The sequence below is a fragment of the Cucurbita pepo genome, chromosome 9 (genome assembly GCF_057944985.1).
Source record: "Cucurbita pepo subsp. pepo isolate OVF chromosome 9, ASM5794498v1, whole genome shotgun sequence".
Lineage (NCBI taxonomy): Eukaryota > Viridiplantae > Streptophyta > Magnoliopsida > Cucurbitales > Cucurbitaceae > Cucurbita > Cucurbita pepo.
Window position 1 is genome coordinate 2,445,068 of NC_141806.1, and position 17,089 is coordinate 2,462,156.

Below are 17,089 nucleotides of genomic sequence, written 5' to 3' on the forward strand. Positions count from 1 at the left end.
AATAAATATCAATAAATCTTAACGTGTGAGTTGAGTTCAATAATCCCCAGTATTTGACTATTTGTTATCAGTTGAGCTATTTTTAAATTGGTATTTATCTATTAATTTATTATTTTAATTATATATTCCTTTTAAATGTGTGAAAATCTCTCCTTAATATACACATTTTAAAATCTATGCGATACGTAATGGGTCAATGTGGACAATATCTATTAGTGGTGGGTTTGGGCTGTTACAAATGGTATTGACGTAGGGTGGTGTGCCAGCAAGAACACTAGGCTCCGAAGGGAAATGGATTGTTAGATCCCACATCGGTTGGAGAGGAGAACGAAACATCCCTGATACGGGTGTGGAAACCTCTCCATAGTAGACGTGTTTTAAAATCATGAGGCTGACAACGATACGTAACGGACCAAAACGAACAATATTTGCTAGCGATGGGCTTGAGTTTGGTTTGTTACAGGAGACAAGCGTGTAAAACAAATCAAACCAATATTAGAAACTTTCTAGTCCTCGTAAACTGGAGGCAGGGACATCCATAAAATATATATCTCTGAAGTCATCCAATAATCGAGTCTCTTAACCCTACTCGTCACTCCTGCACCATGGTATTGCCTTTACTTGGAAGTGATAATGGTTTTATTGCTTAGTCACGAAAATTTATTATAGTTTACGTAAGTAGTCAACATAACCCTAAAAATAGGTTCTGATACCAATTGTAACGTTGTACTCTGATCGTGAGGATATTAAATTATGATTAAAAAAGAATTAAAATAATTAGTAATTAATAACATCATTTCTGATAACTCAATTACATAAATTTTAAAATTAAGCGTATTTTACGCGGAGCAATCTTCTAGAAGAAAATAAAATACGTTAAAATAACTTGTATTAATTTACGGAGAATCTTAGATCTTAAAAGTTGTTCAAGTAAAATAAGTAACGTCATAATGTGTCGGAAAATATCATGTCAATACGAGGTGTCGTTTTTAGTAGTACACGTCATCAAAGAACTAATAATTAAAAAAAAATTATTATTTTAAAGGAAAAAACGTGAATTTCTGCAATTATAATCATGAAATAAATTAATAAAAACAAATTAGAATAAATGTTTATTGAATTTATGATAATAATAATAATAATTTTAAAAAGCTTTTAATTTTATTTTGAGAATTGAGATAAAAATAAGTTTATATATATATATGAATTAAAAAATTGAAAGTAACGCAATTTGAATAAATGATTGGAAAATGACAAATCAATTGTGGATGTTTATCTTATAAATATACTTTTTTTTAATGAGTGAAAATGATTAAAGTCAAGTGCAATGATTTAGCGAAAACAAAAAATAAAAAATTAATTAAAAAATGATTGGATATAAATATTTATTATTTTTTATATTATAAAAAAAAAAATTATGGCTTGGAGGGATGAAATACTAAGAATTAAATTTATCTACTAAAAATTCTTTTTAACGGGGAACGAAGCATCATTTATAAGAGTGTAGAAACGTCTCTCTAACATACATATTATAAAATCGTGAGGCTGACGAGGATACGTAATGGACCAAAGCGGACAATATCTACTAGCGGTGGGCTTGGAGCATTTCAAATGGTATCAGATTTAGAGACACCGGCGGACAATGTCTGTTTGCTGTGGACTTGGGTCATTACAAATGGTATCAAAACCAAACACCGGGCGGTGTGTCAGTGAGGACGCTGCCTCCAAGGAGGGTAGATTGTGAGATCCCACATTGGTGGGAGAGAGAGTCAGACACCGACGCATAATATCTGCTAGTGGTGGGCTTAAAGCATTACAAATGGTATCAGAACAAGACACTAGGGTGGTGTGCTAAGGGTAGATTGTGAGATCCCACATTAGTTGGAGAGAGAGTCAGACACCAACGAACAATATCTGCTGACGGTGGGCTTGGACCATTACAAATGGTGTTAGAGTTAAAGACACCGGCAGACAATATCTACTAGCTGTGGGCTTGGGTCATTACAAACAGTATCAAAACAAAACACGGGGCAGTGTGTCAGTGAGGACGCTGCCTCCAAGGAGGGTAGATTGTGAGATCCCACATCGGTTGGAGAGAGAGTCAGACACCGGTGGACAATATCTGTTAGTGGTAGGCTTGGGCCATTACAAATGGCATCAAAACCAGACACCAGGGCAGTGTCCCACTGAGAACACTACTCCCAAAGGGGGTAGATTGTGAGACCCCACATTGATTGGAGAGAGAGCTAGACACCGACAGACAATATCTACCAGCAGTGGGCTTGGATCATTACAAATGGTATCAAAGTCAGACACGGGGTAATGTGCTAGCGAGGACGTTACCCCAAGGGGATAAATTATGAGATCCCACATCGATTTGAGATGAGAACAAAACATTGAAAGCTAGGACGATATGTGAGTAATCCTTTTAAACCGAGATAATGACCATAATTTTAAATTATAAATTATAAATTTAGTTTTTATGATTCGACCACAATTTCAAAATAGATATACTTCTATAAATTTCCAATTTAAGTCTATAATTTAAAAAAATTCAATTTGTATTTATTTTTTAAGCAAATTGAGATGGTTGACTAAAACAATGAAGCCAAAATTAAATTTGAATTATTATGGAATTATAGAAACTAATTTAATAATGGAACAACCTTATTTAAAAAAAAAAAATTAGAAAAAGGGGCGGCAATCAAGGGTTGAGTACGGCGCAGGATAGCAGTTACCTGTATGGCAAGTAATCGGTGGCTTTACCCCACCACCATTTTCCACTATACAATTCACCCAGTTGTCCACACACACACACACATATATATAATTAATTAATTAATTAGAATCGAGATAATTACACATAAATTTAGTATATAGTTTAAAATTACCTTTTCTATTAGTTTAATATTAATTTTTAAAAAATAATAGCGTCCTTTATTTTTTCTTAATAAATTTTGTAATTAAGTTTATATTGTGGCTTTTATTACAATTTTATAAAAATTAAATTAATGTGAGTGACTAATTTTAAATTTTATTGAAAATATAAAAATTAAATTTAAATATTTAAAAAAATGGAATGAAATCGAAGGTATATGGACTAAAATGGTATTAGCTGTATTAAGAATGAATTTCAATTTAAATTTAAAAATTTGTAAAATGTTCAATATTTTTTAAAATTAATAAATTTACCGACAAAAATTGAGTATTGCATAGATTAGAAAACAAAATTAATATATATTAAAAATATTTTAAAGTTTAGGAACTTATTAGACCAAAACAATCTATGATTAGTTGATTTGGATATTTGGATTCAAAAGGAGGGAGGAGGAAGCCTCGCCATAGAAAAAGAGTAGCCACATTAAACGTTAGCATTTAAGATTGATCAAGGTGCACCACGTACGCATGTAGAGGTGGACTCGGCTAGTATAATTTACGAGGACAAATTTTGATAGGGTGTTGAGAGTCAACGTTATCCTTCTATGATATCTAAAATTCGTACAATAGTATCAAGGATAGTGTAATAGTTCAAGTCTATCGTTAATAGATATTGTTCACTTTGGCTCGTTACGTATCGTCGTCAACCTCACGGTTTTAAAAACACGTATGTTTTCTATTAGAGAGAGGTTTTTACATGCTTATAAGGAATGATTTGTGTCCATCTCCAACCGATGTGAGATCTTACAATCCACCATCATTCGGTGTCTGGCTCTGATACCATTTGTAATGGCCCAAACCCACCACTAACAAATATTGTTCGCTTTGGCTCATTACGTACCGCCGTCAACTTCACGATTTTAAAACGCGTCTATTAAGGAGAGGTTTCCATACTCTTGTAAGAAATGTTTTGTTCCCTTCTCCAACCAATGTGGGATCTCACAATCCACCTCTCTTAGGGGGCCTAACGTCCTCGCTGGCACACGGTTTGGTGTCCGACTCTGATACCATTTGTAATAGCTCAAGCCCACCACTAGTAGATATTATCAATTCGGCCGTTACGTATCACTCTCAGTCTCACGGTTTTAAAACCGTATGTTACAGAGAGATTTCCACACCCTTGTAAGAAATGTTTCGTTCCCCTCTCCAATCAACGTCGAATCTCACAAACACTCAGATCGTTGCTTCTTGGTCACATCCCACAATTAATTAATTCTTTACTTCACATGGTGTTCTTCATAAGAAGTCGTGTTCTTATACACTTCAACAAAATGGTGTTACCAAACAAAAACATAGGTATGATATTCTTGCTTTAGCGGCCTTTTATCGTTAGATTTCGTATCAACTTGATGTAAAGAACGTTTTCTTTTTTTTTTGCATAGTTTATGTTGGATGATGAAAGTCCCACGTCGGCTAATTTAGGGAATGATCATGGGTTTATAAACAAAGAATACTCTCTCCATTGGTACGAGGCCTTTTAGGGAAGCCCAAAGCAAAGCCAAGAGAGCTTATGCTCAAAGTGGACAATATCATACCATTGTGGAGGGTCGTGTTCATCTATCATGGTATCAGAGCTGCCCTAAACTTAGTCGTGTCAATAGATTGGTAAATGCTCAAATGTCGAACAAAAGAGAAAAATGAGTCAAGCCTACTTGAAGGTACGAAGACAGTAAAAAATGACTAAGACAAGTCCCACATTGGCTAATTTAGGGAACGATCATGAGTTGTTTATAAACAAAGAATACTCTCAAAGTGGACAATATGATACCGTGGAGGGTCGTGTTCATGACCAAAATAAAAAATTGAGACAAACATATTAACTTTCAAAATCAAAATCAAAATCAATAAGATCATCAGCAGCCTTGTAATCTCAGGCCATGATGACATTTGTCAAAAGGGAAAAACCCGGCCAAGCCAGTTTCAAGCCTTCAACTAAGAAACTTCGTCCCTTTTCAGCCTCATTCATCCAAAACAGAGCCAAAACAGCCGCTGCCGGCTCTGTTTAATATTCAACACATTTCATTCCTTCATTCCTTTTGTTTTTTTCCTTTTTCCCTCCATCTTTCTTGGAAATCTCCTCCTGTTTATAACCCCACATCATTGCAACATGAATCTATGCCCTTCCTCTGTTCTGTTCCCACTACAATGGCTTTTACTGGTTTCCACAGGTACCCATTTGTTCATCTTGTTCTTATTGGCCTTTTTGCTATCACTGTGAACGCCATTGATATCTTTCTTGAATGGAACGTGGCCCTAGACTCCACAATCCAGCCGGTGTCTCAGCTGCAGCCTGTAAGAATGTGTATTGATTCTGCCATTGTTGATATTGATTGAGCTCTGTAACTTTACTGTTCTTTGTTTCTCTTGGTTTTTAGGTTATTGCCATTAATGGGTTGTTCCCAGGACCTTTGATTAATACCACAACGAATGATTTTGTTCATGTGAATGTCTTTAACAATTTGGATGAGCCTCTTCTTTTTACATGGTATGAATGTGGATAATGTTTGAGGAACAAAAATGTTGGATTTGTGTATGTTTTTTTTGAGGTTTTTGGGGGTTGGTTGATGTAGGAATGGGATACAACAAAGGCTAAATTCATGGCAAGATGGTGTTTCTGGAACAAACTGTCCTATTTTGCCTGGTACAAACTGGACTTATGTGTTTCAGACTAAGGATCAAATTGGTAGCTTCTTCTACTTTCCATCTATCAACTTTCAGAAGGCGGCTGGAGGATTTGGACCGATTCGTGTCAATAATCGGAATGTGATCGCTGTTCCGTTTGCAAAACCGGAAGATGAGTTTGATCTTCTCATTGGTGATTGGTCTTTTGATAACTATAAGGTAACGGTAACAGCTCAAGCCCACTGCTAGTAGATGTTATCCTTTTTGGGCTTTTTCTTTCGAGCTTTCATTCAAGGTTTTAAAACGCGTCTACTACGGATAGGTTTCTACATCTTTATAAAATCGATGTGAGATCTCACAATGCATCCCCCTTTTGGGGGCTAGTGTCCTCTTGGCACTCGTTCTCCTCTCCCTTCGAAGTGGGATCTTACAATCCACCCCCCTCTGGGACCCAGCATCCTCGTTGGCACACCGCCTGGTGTCTACCCCCTTCGAGGCTCAGTGTCCTTACTGACATACCGCCTGGTGTCCACCCCCCTTCGAGGCTCAGTGTCCTCGTTGACACACCGTCCGGTGCTTGGCTCTGATAGCCCAAGCCCACCACCAGCTGATATTGTCTTCTTTTGGGTTTTCCATTCCGGCTTCCCCTCAAGGTTTTAAAACACATCTGCTAGGGAGAAGTTTTCACACCCTTATAAAGAATGTTTTGTTCCCCCTCTCCGATCGTTGTGGGATCTCACAATCCACTCCCCTTCGGGGCCAGCGTTCTCGTTGGTACTCGTTCTCCTCTCCCATCGACGTGGGATCTCACAATCCACCTCTCTTCGGCACCCAGCATCCTCGTTGGCACACCGCTCGGTGTCCACCCCCCTTTGAGGCTTAGTGTCCTCATTGGCACACTGCCCGGTGTCCACCCCCCTTAAAGGCTCAGTGTCCCCGCAGACACACCGTCCGATGTCTGGCTCTGATACCATTTGTAACAGCTCAAGTCCATCGCTAAGATATTGTCCTCTTTGGGCTTTCTCTTCCAGGCTTCCCCTTGAGATTTTAAAACGTGTCTGCTAGGAAGAGATTTCCACACCCTTATAAAGAATGTTTCATTCCCCTCTCCAATCGATGTGAGATCTCACAGTAACTGTACTACTAGTCTTATTCTTAAAGCATGTTGGGAGTTCTATGTTGTTTTTGGTTTTTCCTCTGGATTTCTCGAGCTTAATGCATTTGTTTCTGCACGTTATTCAAATAGGTAACCCGATCCTTAATGACCGATCCAACAATCGCATTCGATAGCATCCCAAACATCATGTTGATGAATGGGAAGCCACCTTTTGGCAACCCACAAGGAAAAGCCTTTGAATCATTTACTGTCACTCAAGGTAACCATGCTATTGCTGTTGCTGTTGCTATGCAAGTGCATCTTAAAGTTTCTTGAACTCAAATGATATGGCTTGCAGGGAACGTTTACCGGTTCAGGATATCGAACGTGGGGACGACTCTTAGTTTCAACTTCAGGATTCAGAACCATAGAATGTTGTTGGTTGAGACAGAAGGATCTTACACCAATCAGACCATATTAGATTCACTTGATGTTCATGTGGGGCAGTCCTATTCTGTTCTTGTCACTGCAAATCAGGTGGATGCTGATTATTTCATTGTAGCATCTCCTAAGTTGCTGAATGCCACAGAATTTAGCAGCCTCGTCGGCGTTGGAGTGCTACACTATTCGAATTCCGTTGCACAACCCGTTGGCCCTCTACCGACTGGCCCCGATCCATTTGATATCAACTTCTCAATAGATCAAGCAAAATCCATTAGGTAAATATGTCAAGCAACCAAAGATGAACAAGTGCTCATAATTAGTATCTGATTCTCCATATGTTCTTGCACAGATGGAACATGACCACAGGAGCTGCAAGGCCAAATCCACAAGGAACCTTCAATGTAACAAATGTGACCATATCACAAACGTTCATCCTTCAAAACTCAGAGGGTGTAATTAAGGGATCGCCACACATTGTTGTCAACAACGTGTCGTATCTCACAATCGATACCCCGTTGAAGCTCGCCGATCAATTAGTTAATGGTTCCGGGGTATACCAACTTGATGCATTTCCTGTTCAATCTGTTAATCTTAATGCTTCTTTTGGAGTTTCTGTTGTCACTGGAAACCACAAGGGTTGGATAGAACTTGTCTTTAAAAACAACTTGGAGTTCATAGATTCTTGGCACCTAGACGGTTTCGGGTTCTACGTTGTCGGGTAAGTATCACAGAAAGTGTTCTGAGCTTAACCATCTGAAGATGGTTCTCTTTGTAAAACTGTTCTGATTAGTGTATGACTTCCAGGTTCGGAGATGGAGATTGGACGGCTGCATTGCGTACGACATACAACCTATTCGATCCGGTCGTGAGATCAACGGTACAGGTCTACCCCGGAGGTTGGACTGCAGTTTATGCTTTCCTAGACAACCCAGGGATGTGGAATTTAAGGTCACAGCTCTTGAAAAACTGGTTTCTTGGTCAAGAACTTTACATAAGAGTTCATGACAATGATCCTAACCCAGCTAAGGAGCGCCCTCCCCCGGAAAACCTCCTTTTTTGCGGTTTGTATAGCTTCCACTGCACATTCTTTTTGTTTCTGTTCCTAACATAGCATGTTCTTGTTTGTTGCTTAATGTCACAATCCTAGGAAACATTATGTTTGGTTCATAGATTCACAAACATCCTAGGAAGTTGTCTTCACTTGAACCATAAAACTGATCACTATGGGATGTTTTGTTTGTTAACAGGGATTTTTAATCAATCTTCTTCCTTGCTGGAGCATCGCCTCCGACCGTGATTGTGGGTCAGCGATTACGAAGACTCGATAAAGCTAAGCTATTACTGTTCGTTTGAATACTGTCTGATAAAACCTATGAGACCTGCAACAGGGGGAAATTCTGTCTGTGACATCTATACTCACAAACTGATTCATTAATGTTATTTTGAAAGCTTCTTATATCTTCAACGCCTTCCATTTGTTCAAATTAAAACTTAAAAAAGCATCAAATAAGAAGCAAGTTAAGAACAAAGTTGAAAAAGAACAGGATTCAGTAAACTTGAACCTAAAGTTAGCCTTAATCAGGTTGTTGGGTATGAACAAAATTATGACAAAACAAGGAAAACCCAATAACAATCTCATGATTTTGACCTGTAACGGCCTAAGCCCACCGCTACCAGATATTGTCTTCTTTGGGCTTTCTCTTTTGAGCTTCCCCTCAAGGTTTTTAAAACGCGTTTGCTAGGGAGAAGTTTCCACACCCTTATAAATAATGCTTCGTTCTCCTCCCAACCAATGTGGGATCTCACAATGTATCCCCCCAACATCCTTGTTGGCACACGTTCCCTTCTTTAATCGATGTGGGAACCCCCAATCCACCCCCCTTTGGAGCCCAATGTCTTTGTTGGCACACCGCCTCGTGTCCACCCCCCTTCGGGGTTCAGCCTCTTCGCTAGCAAATTGCCTAGTGTTTGGCTTTAATACCATCTGTAACGACCCAAGCCCACTACTAGTAGATATTGTTCTCTTTGGGCTTTCTTTTTTGGACTTCCCCTCAAGGTTTTTAAAACGCGTTTGCTAAAGATAGGTTTCCACACCTTTATAAAGAATGCTCCATTCTCCTCCCCAACCGATGTGGGATCTCACATGAAAACTGAAAACCTCCAAACTAGCCCAGCCCAGTTCAATCCATTACCTTTAGTTTGTGATTTAGGCTATAAGATTTAATTCAACTCCTCAAATTAGCAAACAAATCCTCCACTTGCCATGGCCAACCTCTTGACTTCTACAAGTTCGTGCTTGATGTTAACATGTAACAGCTCAAGCCCACCGCTAGCAGATATTGTCCTCTTTGGACTTTTCCTCAAGATTTTTTAAAACGCGTATGCTAGGGAGAAGTTTCCACACCCTTATAAAGAATGTTTCCTTCTCCTCCCCAACTGATGCGGAATCTCACTCGACATGATCCTTATCTTACTTGAGAAGGTTAGGTGGGTAAAGACATTAAGGCAAGAAGATTAGTTAAGACAACTGATTGAATAAAGAAAGTGTTGTAAGGAACAAGTTGAATGACATTGGATGAGCTGATTAGAAGGTGATGGGTTTAAGACATCAGAAGGTTTCAGAAGCCACTGGACCATATTAAAATGTGTTTGGTCGTAAAGTATAAAAACCAATACTCCACATCTTGCTTAGGTGTGTTTGAGTGGGGTAGTAACTAACAGAAGAGTGGACCAAGAGCAAAGAAAAGAACAAAACTTGGCTAATGGGTAGCATTATTTTAAATGTTTTTTTGATGGTTTGGAGAGAAAAAAAAAGACAAAAGGTGGATTCATGTGCATATTGTAGCTACTCACTGCCTTCCTGTACTTGTTGGTCTATTCTTGTGAGATCCCACCTCGGTTAGAGAGGAGAACGAAACATTCTTTATAAGGGTGTGGAAACCTTTCCCTAGCAGACACGTTTTAAAAACCTTTTAGGGAAACCTGAAAGGGAAAGCTCAAAGAGTGCAATATCTACTAGCGGTGAGCTTGAGCCGTTACTTGTCGACATCAGCTTAAACCTTATAGCCTAAATGACAAACTACAGCTTCTGAGACCCTACACCAGTTGGAGAGGGGAACGAAACATTCTTTATAAGGGTGTGGAAAACTCTCCCTAACAGATGCGTTTTAAAAACCTTGAAGGGAAACCTGAAAGAAAAAACCCAAAGATTACAATATCTGCTAGGGGTGGACTTGAGTTGTTACAATTCTTGTCACCGCTCCGAGAAAGAGAGAGATGGCTTCACGGGGTGGTGTCGGGGCTTAGCCAAACATCCATCTCTCTCTCTCTAAGTGATATCACATTTACTTCAACTAAAAGAAGAGCAAAACAAAGATACCCATCATTCATTCAGTTCTCATGAACAAAAAGCTTAAGAGGCAATCCTAACAAAGTGTTTCAGAAAAGAATTTCAGTAATTCCATTAGAAAAGTTTCTCAAAGTTGTAAAAAAAAAAAAAAAAAGGAAAATAAGATATGAAAGAATTTGATGACATTGAAACGTAAAGTTTCCAAACAAAAGGGAGAAGAAAACGAAGACGATAACTTCACATAATCGCGTCTAGTCGATTATCAGTAACAATGGTGGAAAAAGTTCAGAATTCTTATCCATCCTTAGTAATGACAGTCAACCAAAGTCCTGGCAGGAAAAACAAGTGGCTGCTGCTGCTGCTGCTGCTGTTGTTTTTGTTGTTGTTGTTGCTTATACTGTTGTTGTTGTTGTGTCTGATGTTGTGTCTGCTGTTGTGTCTGCTGTTGTGTCTGCTGTTGTGTCTGATGTTGTGTTTGCTGTTGCTGGTATTGGTTTGACTTTATCATAAACTTGGATTCTCTATGATGATCATGTTCTTGAGGGGCAGGAAGATTGAGGTCCAAATCCAAAGAAACCATGTTTCTTTGTCGTTTTGGTTGTCTTTGATCCTCACCTTCCATGGCCATTGGAGTCAGAGACAACGCCGTGTTCATCGCAACCGGCATGGCACGGTGGCGTCTCATATGACCACCCAAGGCCTGCCCAGAAGTAAATTCAGCTCCACAAATAGCACACTCATGAACTTTACCCTTACCATTGCTACACAAACTTCCTTTCTGATTCAATTGCAGAGAAATTGAATGTGTCATATTGTTCTTAAATTGTATCTCTTCATCATCTGAACACAACAAGACCTTCTTTTCAGCTTCAATGGCCTTAGACTTCTTATGGCTAGCTCTATGTCCTCCCAAAGCTTGAAATGAAGGGAATGTCCTATAACATGTCTTGCACTCATACCCATAGCATCCAATCCCCACACCCTTTTCAGCTCCGACCGTACTCCGGTTGTTGTCGACATGTTTCGGTGTCTGGGGTCTCCCTTGAGCAAGGAGAATGAGACAATTAGCCATGTCTTCCTCTTCGTCTGTCGTGATAGATGGCTGCAATTCAGCCGACGACGACGAAGGAGAAAAACTAACATTATGAACCGGAACCGCAACATAATCATTGTTTTCTGCTACAAAATCATTGTTTTCTGCTACAAAATCATTGTTTTCTGCTACAACATTAGAATCATGATCATGATCATGATCAAGAACAACAAATCCTGCTTCCCCATTTGAAGAAATGGTAAAAGGGGTAGGAGAATGAAGCCTTGGGCGCTTTGTTCTCTTACCTTTGGCTATCAAAGCCTGTTCTTTGGACCCCATAACTCCATCTTCATGATCAACCTCCATTCTTCCTTCCTTCCTTCCTTCCATCCTTCTTCAGAAAATTTTCGAAAAAGAAGACGAACTCGAGAAGAAAGGAAAGGAAAGGAAGCAACAGAAGAACAGAGTATATATATATATATATATACACACACACACACAATATATATATATATATATATAGACAAAGAAAGAAAGGATTGGATCTCAATGAAACAGTGAAGTATGAATGTTTTTGAAGGCTAAGAAGCTTTGCTATACATATATAGATATATATATATATATACATATAGGGAAGAGTTTAACAGAAAGAGGGCAAATTTAGGGAGGCAGAGTAGCAGGAGATTGATGGAGGAAGGAAGGGGAGGTTTGTTTGTTAGTTTTGTTTAAGAACAAAGGGGAAGGACAAATCTAAGAGGAGGGATGAAAGGAAGGGGCCATGGAAATTTGAGGGCTTGTCTAAATTAAGGTAATTTGGAAGCTCAGTAGCTTGTTGGGGAAAAGCAAAGCTAAATTCATGGCTAAGAAAGAATCGGCTTAAATGGTAGATTTTGAGGAGAGAGACAGAGAGAGAGAGAGAAACAGAGAGACAGAGAGACAGAGAGAGAAGGAGAGATTTGGGAGTCCTAAAAGAATGGAGTTTTTTCATTGTTTTGTTCTGTTCTATTCTGTTCTTGTCAGCTTATTATGTGTTACCCACGCCTTGTTCGACAAAACACGACACCACCCAATCAATCTTCTTTACCTCGTATTGGTTGGAGAGGGAAATGAATTATTTTTTTCTAAGGTAGAAATCTCGTAGATGCGTTTTAAAATTGTAACGCTAATAGCTCTTTGTAACAGACTAAAGCGGACAATGTCTACTAGTGGTGACTTCTTGTTATGTTTATGGCTATGTGTGACGGACTAAAACTAAAGTGGACAATATCTAGTAAATGTTAATAAGATCCGTTTTATTTATTCAGAATTAAATTAATAAAAATATTCATAAATTTTGTATACTCCAAAAGTTTCAATAACTTAAAATTTTAAAAAATATAGTTTTGAATAGAAAATGCTAATACTCTATTTTAAAAAATACTTAGTACTTTTAGATTTTTATTAATACTCTTAAATTGTTAATTTTTTTTTTTTTAAATATTGTTCGCTTTAACCCGTTAGTATAACTGTTAGTCTTAGTTTTAAAACGGGTTTGTTAGGGAGAGATTTTCACACTGTTAAGTAATGATTCATTCTACTTTCCGACTGACGTGGGGCCTTACAATGGGCCCTCAAGAGATGTGGACTATGAGATACTACATCGGTTGGAGAGGGGAACGAACCATACCTTGTAAGAGTGTAGAAACATCTCTCTAGTAGAGACATAAAACTGTGGACTAAGGGTGATGCATAACAAGCTGAAGTGGGGAATATCTGCTAGTGAATATCATAATTATTAGTTCAATTGAGAAGAGAGAATTCAAATATCCAGCCTTTTAGTCGAGAATACATATATACATTTTAACGCGTCGAGCACCCAGTACTCAAGTTGGGGAGCTAAGAAGGAACGTTTTTGAAGCTCGGGTACGAAAACGAAATAAGTTTGATGAACGAAACTCGAGAATATAGTATTGTTTAGAGGGGGAGAGAGAGAGAAGAGGAGGGAGGAAGCAAAAGGGCATTAGTTTTGGTGAATGAGATGATTGGAGTGCAAGGCTGTACGCACGGAATCTGCGGTGCACCCACCACTTCCTTCTTCTTCTTCTTCTTCTTCTTCTGATTCCTGTTATTAAATATTTTGAAACCTTCCATGGCCACTCGTTTTAAAAAAGCTACCATTTTTGCTTTGCCCACAATAACAACTGTGTTTTCACATGCCATTTCCCTTAAATTGGGAGTTTCATAATGTCCTTTTTTTTTTTTTTTTCTTTTTTTTCATTTTGGATTTGAGTTTGGTCGGGTTCAGACATTTTTAGACTAAATTCAAGTGTTCGGGTCGGATCAGACATTTTTAGACTAAATTCAAGTGTTCGGGTCGGAAAATTTTCGAACCTAAACAATGTTTGTTAATTTTTTTGGATTGAGTTGGTTGGGATTGGTCTCGTTATTTATTCAAATTTTTTTGTTTTTAATAAAAGTTATTTATATAATTGTGTTGTAAGAAAAAAAAAAGAAAAAGAAAAAGAAAAATATATATAATAATAATAATAATAATAATAATAATAATAATAATAATAATAAAATTAATAATGAAATGAGTTGGTTCGATTTAACCCACTTTAAACTAATTCAATCCATAAAAAATTTTATTTATTTGAATTCAACCCAATTCAAACGGTACTGAGTTAATCAAGTTTTTTGGGTCACCAATGGTAGAGCAGACGACTGAAAATGTTTGTGTTACCGGTTCAAATTTGCTATGAAAATAAATAAGGATAATGTGTCAGAAAGGGCCGGTATAACTCAATTGGTAGAACAGAGACGGAAAATCTTCGTATTACCGGTTCAAATCTGCTATAAAAATAAATAAAGATAATGTGTCAGCAATGGCCGGTATAGCTTAGTTGGTAGGACAGAGATCATGTGTCAGAAATGGCCGGTATAACTTAGTTGATTGGATAGAGATAATGTGTCAGAAATGGCCGGTATAGCTTAGTTGGTAGGACAGAGGACTGAAAATCTTCGTGTTATTGGTTCAAATCTGTCATGTATATTATAACACAAACAGGCACAAACTGTAATTTAAAGAAAATTCTCTTACGAGTACTAGATTAACCAATATGAACATAACTCAACTGACAAAAATATATTTTCTCGATCATATAATATCAATAACTTAAACACTAATACTTAGGCCGAATATTCTTCTTAGAACCAATAATATTTAAAATCCAAAAATAATAATAATTAAGGATTGAGGGTAAATTTAATGAAATTAAATAATGATTTCATATAAAGAAGTGAATTAAATAGTTACCTTAAGAGAAGGTCTTCATTGGAGAAATATAAAATAAGAACCAAATCAAGATGTGGATAAGTGAGTATCTTTAGGCAATTACTGAATTATGCTCATAATTATTTTGCCTTTCTTTATTTAAATTAAATATATTTGTGAACAAGTTTCATAGGTCATTGCCAAAAACACAAGCATGCTTCATTATTCTATTATTTACTCTTTTTTTTCTTTTTTTAATTCATTTTCTCCCTAACGGATGCTAAAACGGGTCTACTATATAACCCTACTTCGACCAGTGTTTCGTACCATCTGATGACTGGCTCTGACTGACTAGTAGATCCTTGTGAGATCCCACATTAGTAGGATCATACTAAACATTTCTTATAAGAGTGAAAACCTCTTCTTAGTAAAAACATTTTAAAATCACGAGGTTAACGACAATACGTAACGCTTAGTGGACTTAAATTGTTACAAATGGTATTAGAGTCAAGACACCCGTCAAGACACCGGACTAGTCCTTATAAGGATGTGAAAATCTCTCCTTAATAGACCTGTTTTAAAACTGTGAGGTTGAGAGTGACATTGAACAAATTAAGATTAAAGTAGAGGGAAGACTAAAAGAAAGGATTTTAAGAGTGGTGGGGAGGGCTACTTACTTAGGATGTTACATGAGATGATGATGGAATTGATGAAGAAGCTATTTGATTAAGAAATATTTGGCATATCTACCCAAAACGAAAGCGACCCACACTTTATATAATCGTGCCAAAGTTTCGTGGCATTTCAAAATCCCTTAAAGTTGACTTAATACTCATCAACTAATACTTGTCTAAAGAAAAGACTAATTCTTAGTTCAGTTGGTAAAAAATTATAGTAAAACCGTCAAAATATCAAAAATAATATTGTATTTCTACTGACTAATTGTGACACCCGAGTAAAAGAGCAGTACATTAATGAATCAGGATCATATCTAAATGAAAATGATCCAGATGATATAAAGTTTATGGTTCAGAAAATCTTAAAAGAACGGATAATTATTACTCATACTAACTAGGTGTTCTTTGTTGAACGTCCCCCAGGAATACCAGTGTTGTTTTGTGGGGATAATCTTATTCTTAGTAGTTCAAGATAAGTAATAACGTGGCAGTGTTGTTGTAGATTCTTAGTAGTTCAAGATAAGTAATAACGTGGCAGTGTTGTTGTAGTGGATATAGGAGAATATCGGGGCCATTACGTGTCAAACCCAGATTTCAAATTCTGGGTATGGAGCATTATACCGATGTTAATTAGTCGTTAAAAAAGACATTATAAATTGAAGAAAAAAAAGACCCGTCCAATCATTAGACATATTAAAGAAAAAAGAGATTAGCTTACATGGCATGATTTGATTGGTTTAGAGAGCATGATGCATGCATAATAGAAAGTCAATGGCTCTACAAGAGTTTGGTACAAGTGAAGAATCATATGGTATGTTAAAATATATTGGTTGTGTGCGGCACGTTAAAGGAGAAACTTACAAAAAGGCAAATGATTTGCGAAGCCATCAATCCAAGGGTTGAAATGAAGCCACTTGTCATCCTAATTTCAATTGTTTATAAAAGAAAAATAGGAAAGATTTGAAGTGAAGCGTGGGAATATTAATTAGAGCTAGCTTGGAAGCAAGTAATGAACAACTATGTGTGCAAGTGACTATAACCAACTTTCTCCCTTTTTTTTAATGCTACATGAAAGAATTTGTGAGGGGAGAATCCATCTCAATCTCTCTCTAAAAGTCTTGCTTTTTTTTTTTTTAATCCTTTTTTAAATCTATAGTATTAATAAATTTGAATTTAATCATATACCGATCTGTCTGAAATAACACCGGTTTGATAAGGGCTCTTAAACGTTTAAAAATATTTAATAAATATCATGATTTTCAATTTTATGTTTAATGGGTTTCAAACATGACATTAAGTTGCGCAATTTCGAGAGTTATCATAGAGGACATAAGGCAAGTGATGAGAGGAAATTCCCATGATGAGAGGGACAGCCTCAATCCAATGACACTAGAGTGGTCTCAAATGTTTTCTCGCAAATCCTGAGCAAAGTTTAAAAACTTAATAGATATGGAATTGAAAGTATATACCTATTAGAGATCGTTCAAGGTTCAAACACCTCTTCGATGCAGACTCTTATTGGTTCAACCACATTTAAGAATAAAAAGATCTAAACTTTTGACCTCTTAGTAGACGGTGCCTACCAAAATACCGCTAGGTTATGCGGTCTTTAAACTATTTGGTACAAAGAAACTAAAATCATTTAAAACTTGTCAATGATAAGGATGGTTGTTTTCTC

General features: G+C 37.2%; 2 protein-coding genes across 3 annotated transcripts; one reads left to right on the plus strand and one right to left on the minus strand.

Annotated features, from left to right (window-relative positions):
- The first annotated feature begins 4,828 nt into the window (after positions 1–4,828).
- On the plus strand, positions 4,829–8,644 carry LOC111802407 (monocopper oxidase-like protein SKU5). Of its 2 annotated transcripts, XM_087127131.1 has the most exons (9): positions 4,829–5,105; positions 5,195–5,229; positions 5,313–5,422; positions 5,508–5,778; positions 6,806–6,935; positions 7,014–7,374; positions 7,449–7,817; positions 7,904–8,160; positions 8,347–8,644. In XM_087127131.1, exons 1-9 carry the CDS (start codon positions 5,045–5,047, stop codon positions 8,394–8,396), a joined length of 1,644 nt encoding a protein of 547 aa, XP_086983257.1. In that variant the 5' UTR covers positions 4,829–5,044; the 3' UTR covers positions 8,397–8,644. The 2 variants fall into 2 exon arrangements, with proteins under 2 accessions (XP_086983257.1, XP_023542526.1); XM_023686758.2 differs by having other exon boundaries at positions 4,829–5,229; positions 8,347–8,642.
- Positions 8,645–10,613: 1,969 nt separating this feature from the next.
- LOC111802257 (uncharacterized) lies at positions 10,614–12,459 on the minus strand. Its single transcript, XM_023686557.2, has one exon. It carries the CDS (start codon positions 11,869–11,871, stop codon positions 10,753–10,755), a length of 1,119 nt encoding a protein of 372 aa, XP_023542325.2. The 5' UTR covers positions 11,872–12,459; the 3' UTR covers positions 10,614–10,752.
- Positions 12,460–17,089: the final 4,630 nt, after the last annotated feature.

What these genes read in the sequence shown, in the direction of transcription:
- LOC111802407 (XM_023686758.2), top strand. Translation starts at nt 5,053, where the DNA reads ATGCCCTTCCTCTGTTCTGTTCCCACTACAATGGCTTTTACTGGTTTC. An exon ending in GAGCCTCTTCTTTTTACATG is followed by an intron (nt 5,423 to 5,507) that starts GTATGAATGTGG and finishes TGGTTGATGTAG; the next exon opens with GAATGGGATACAACAAAGGC. An exon ending in GATCAAGCAAAATCCATTAG is followed by an intron (nt 7,375 to 7,448) that starts GTAAATATGTCA and finishes GTTCTTGCACAG; the next exon opens with ATGGAACATGACCACAGGAG.
- LOC111802257 (XM_023686557.2), bottom strand. Translation starts at nt 11,871, where the DNA reads ATGGAAGGAAGGAAGGAAGGAAGAATGGAGGTTGATCATGAAGATGGA.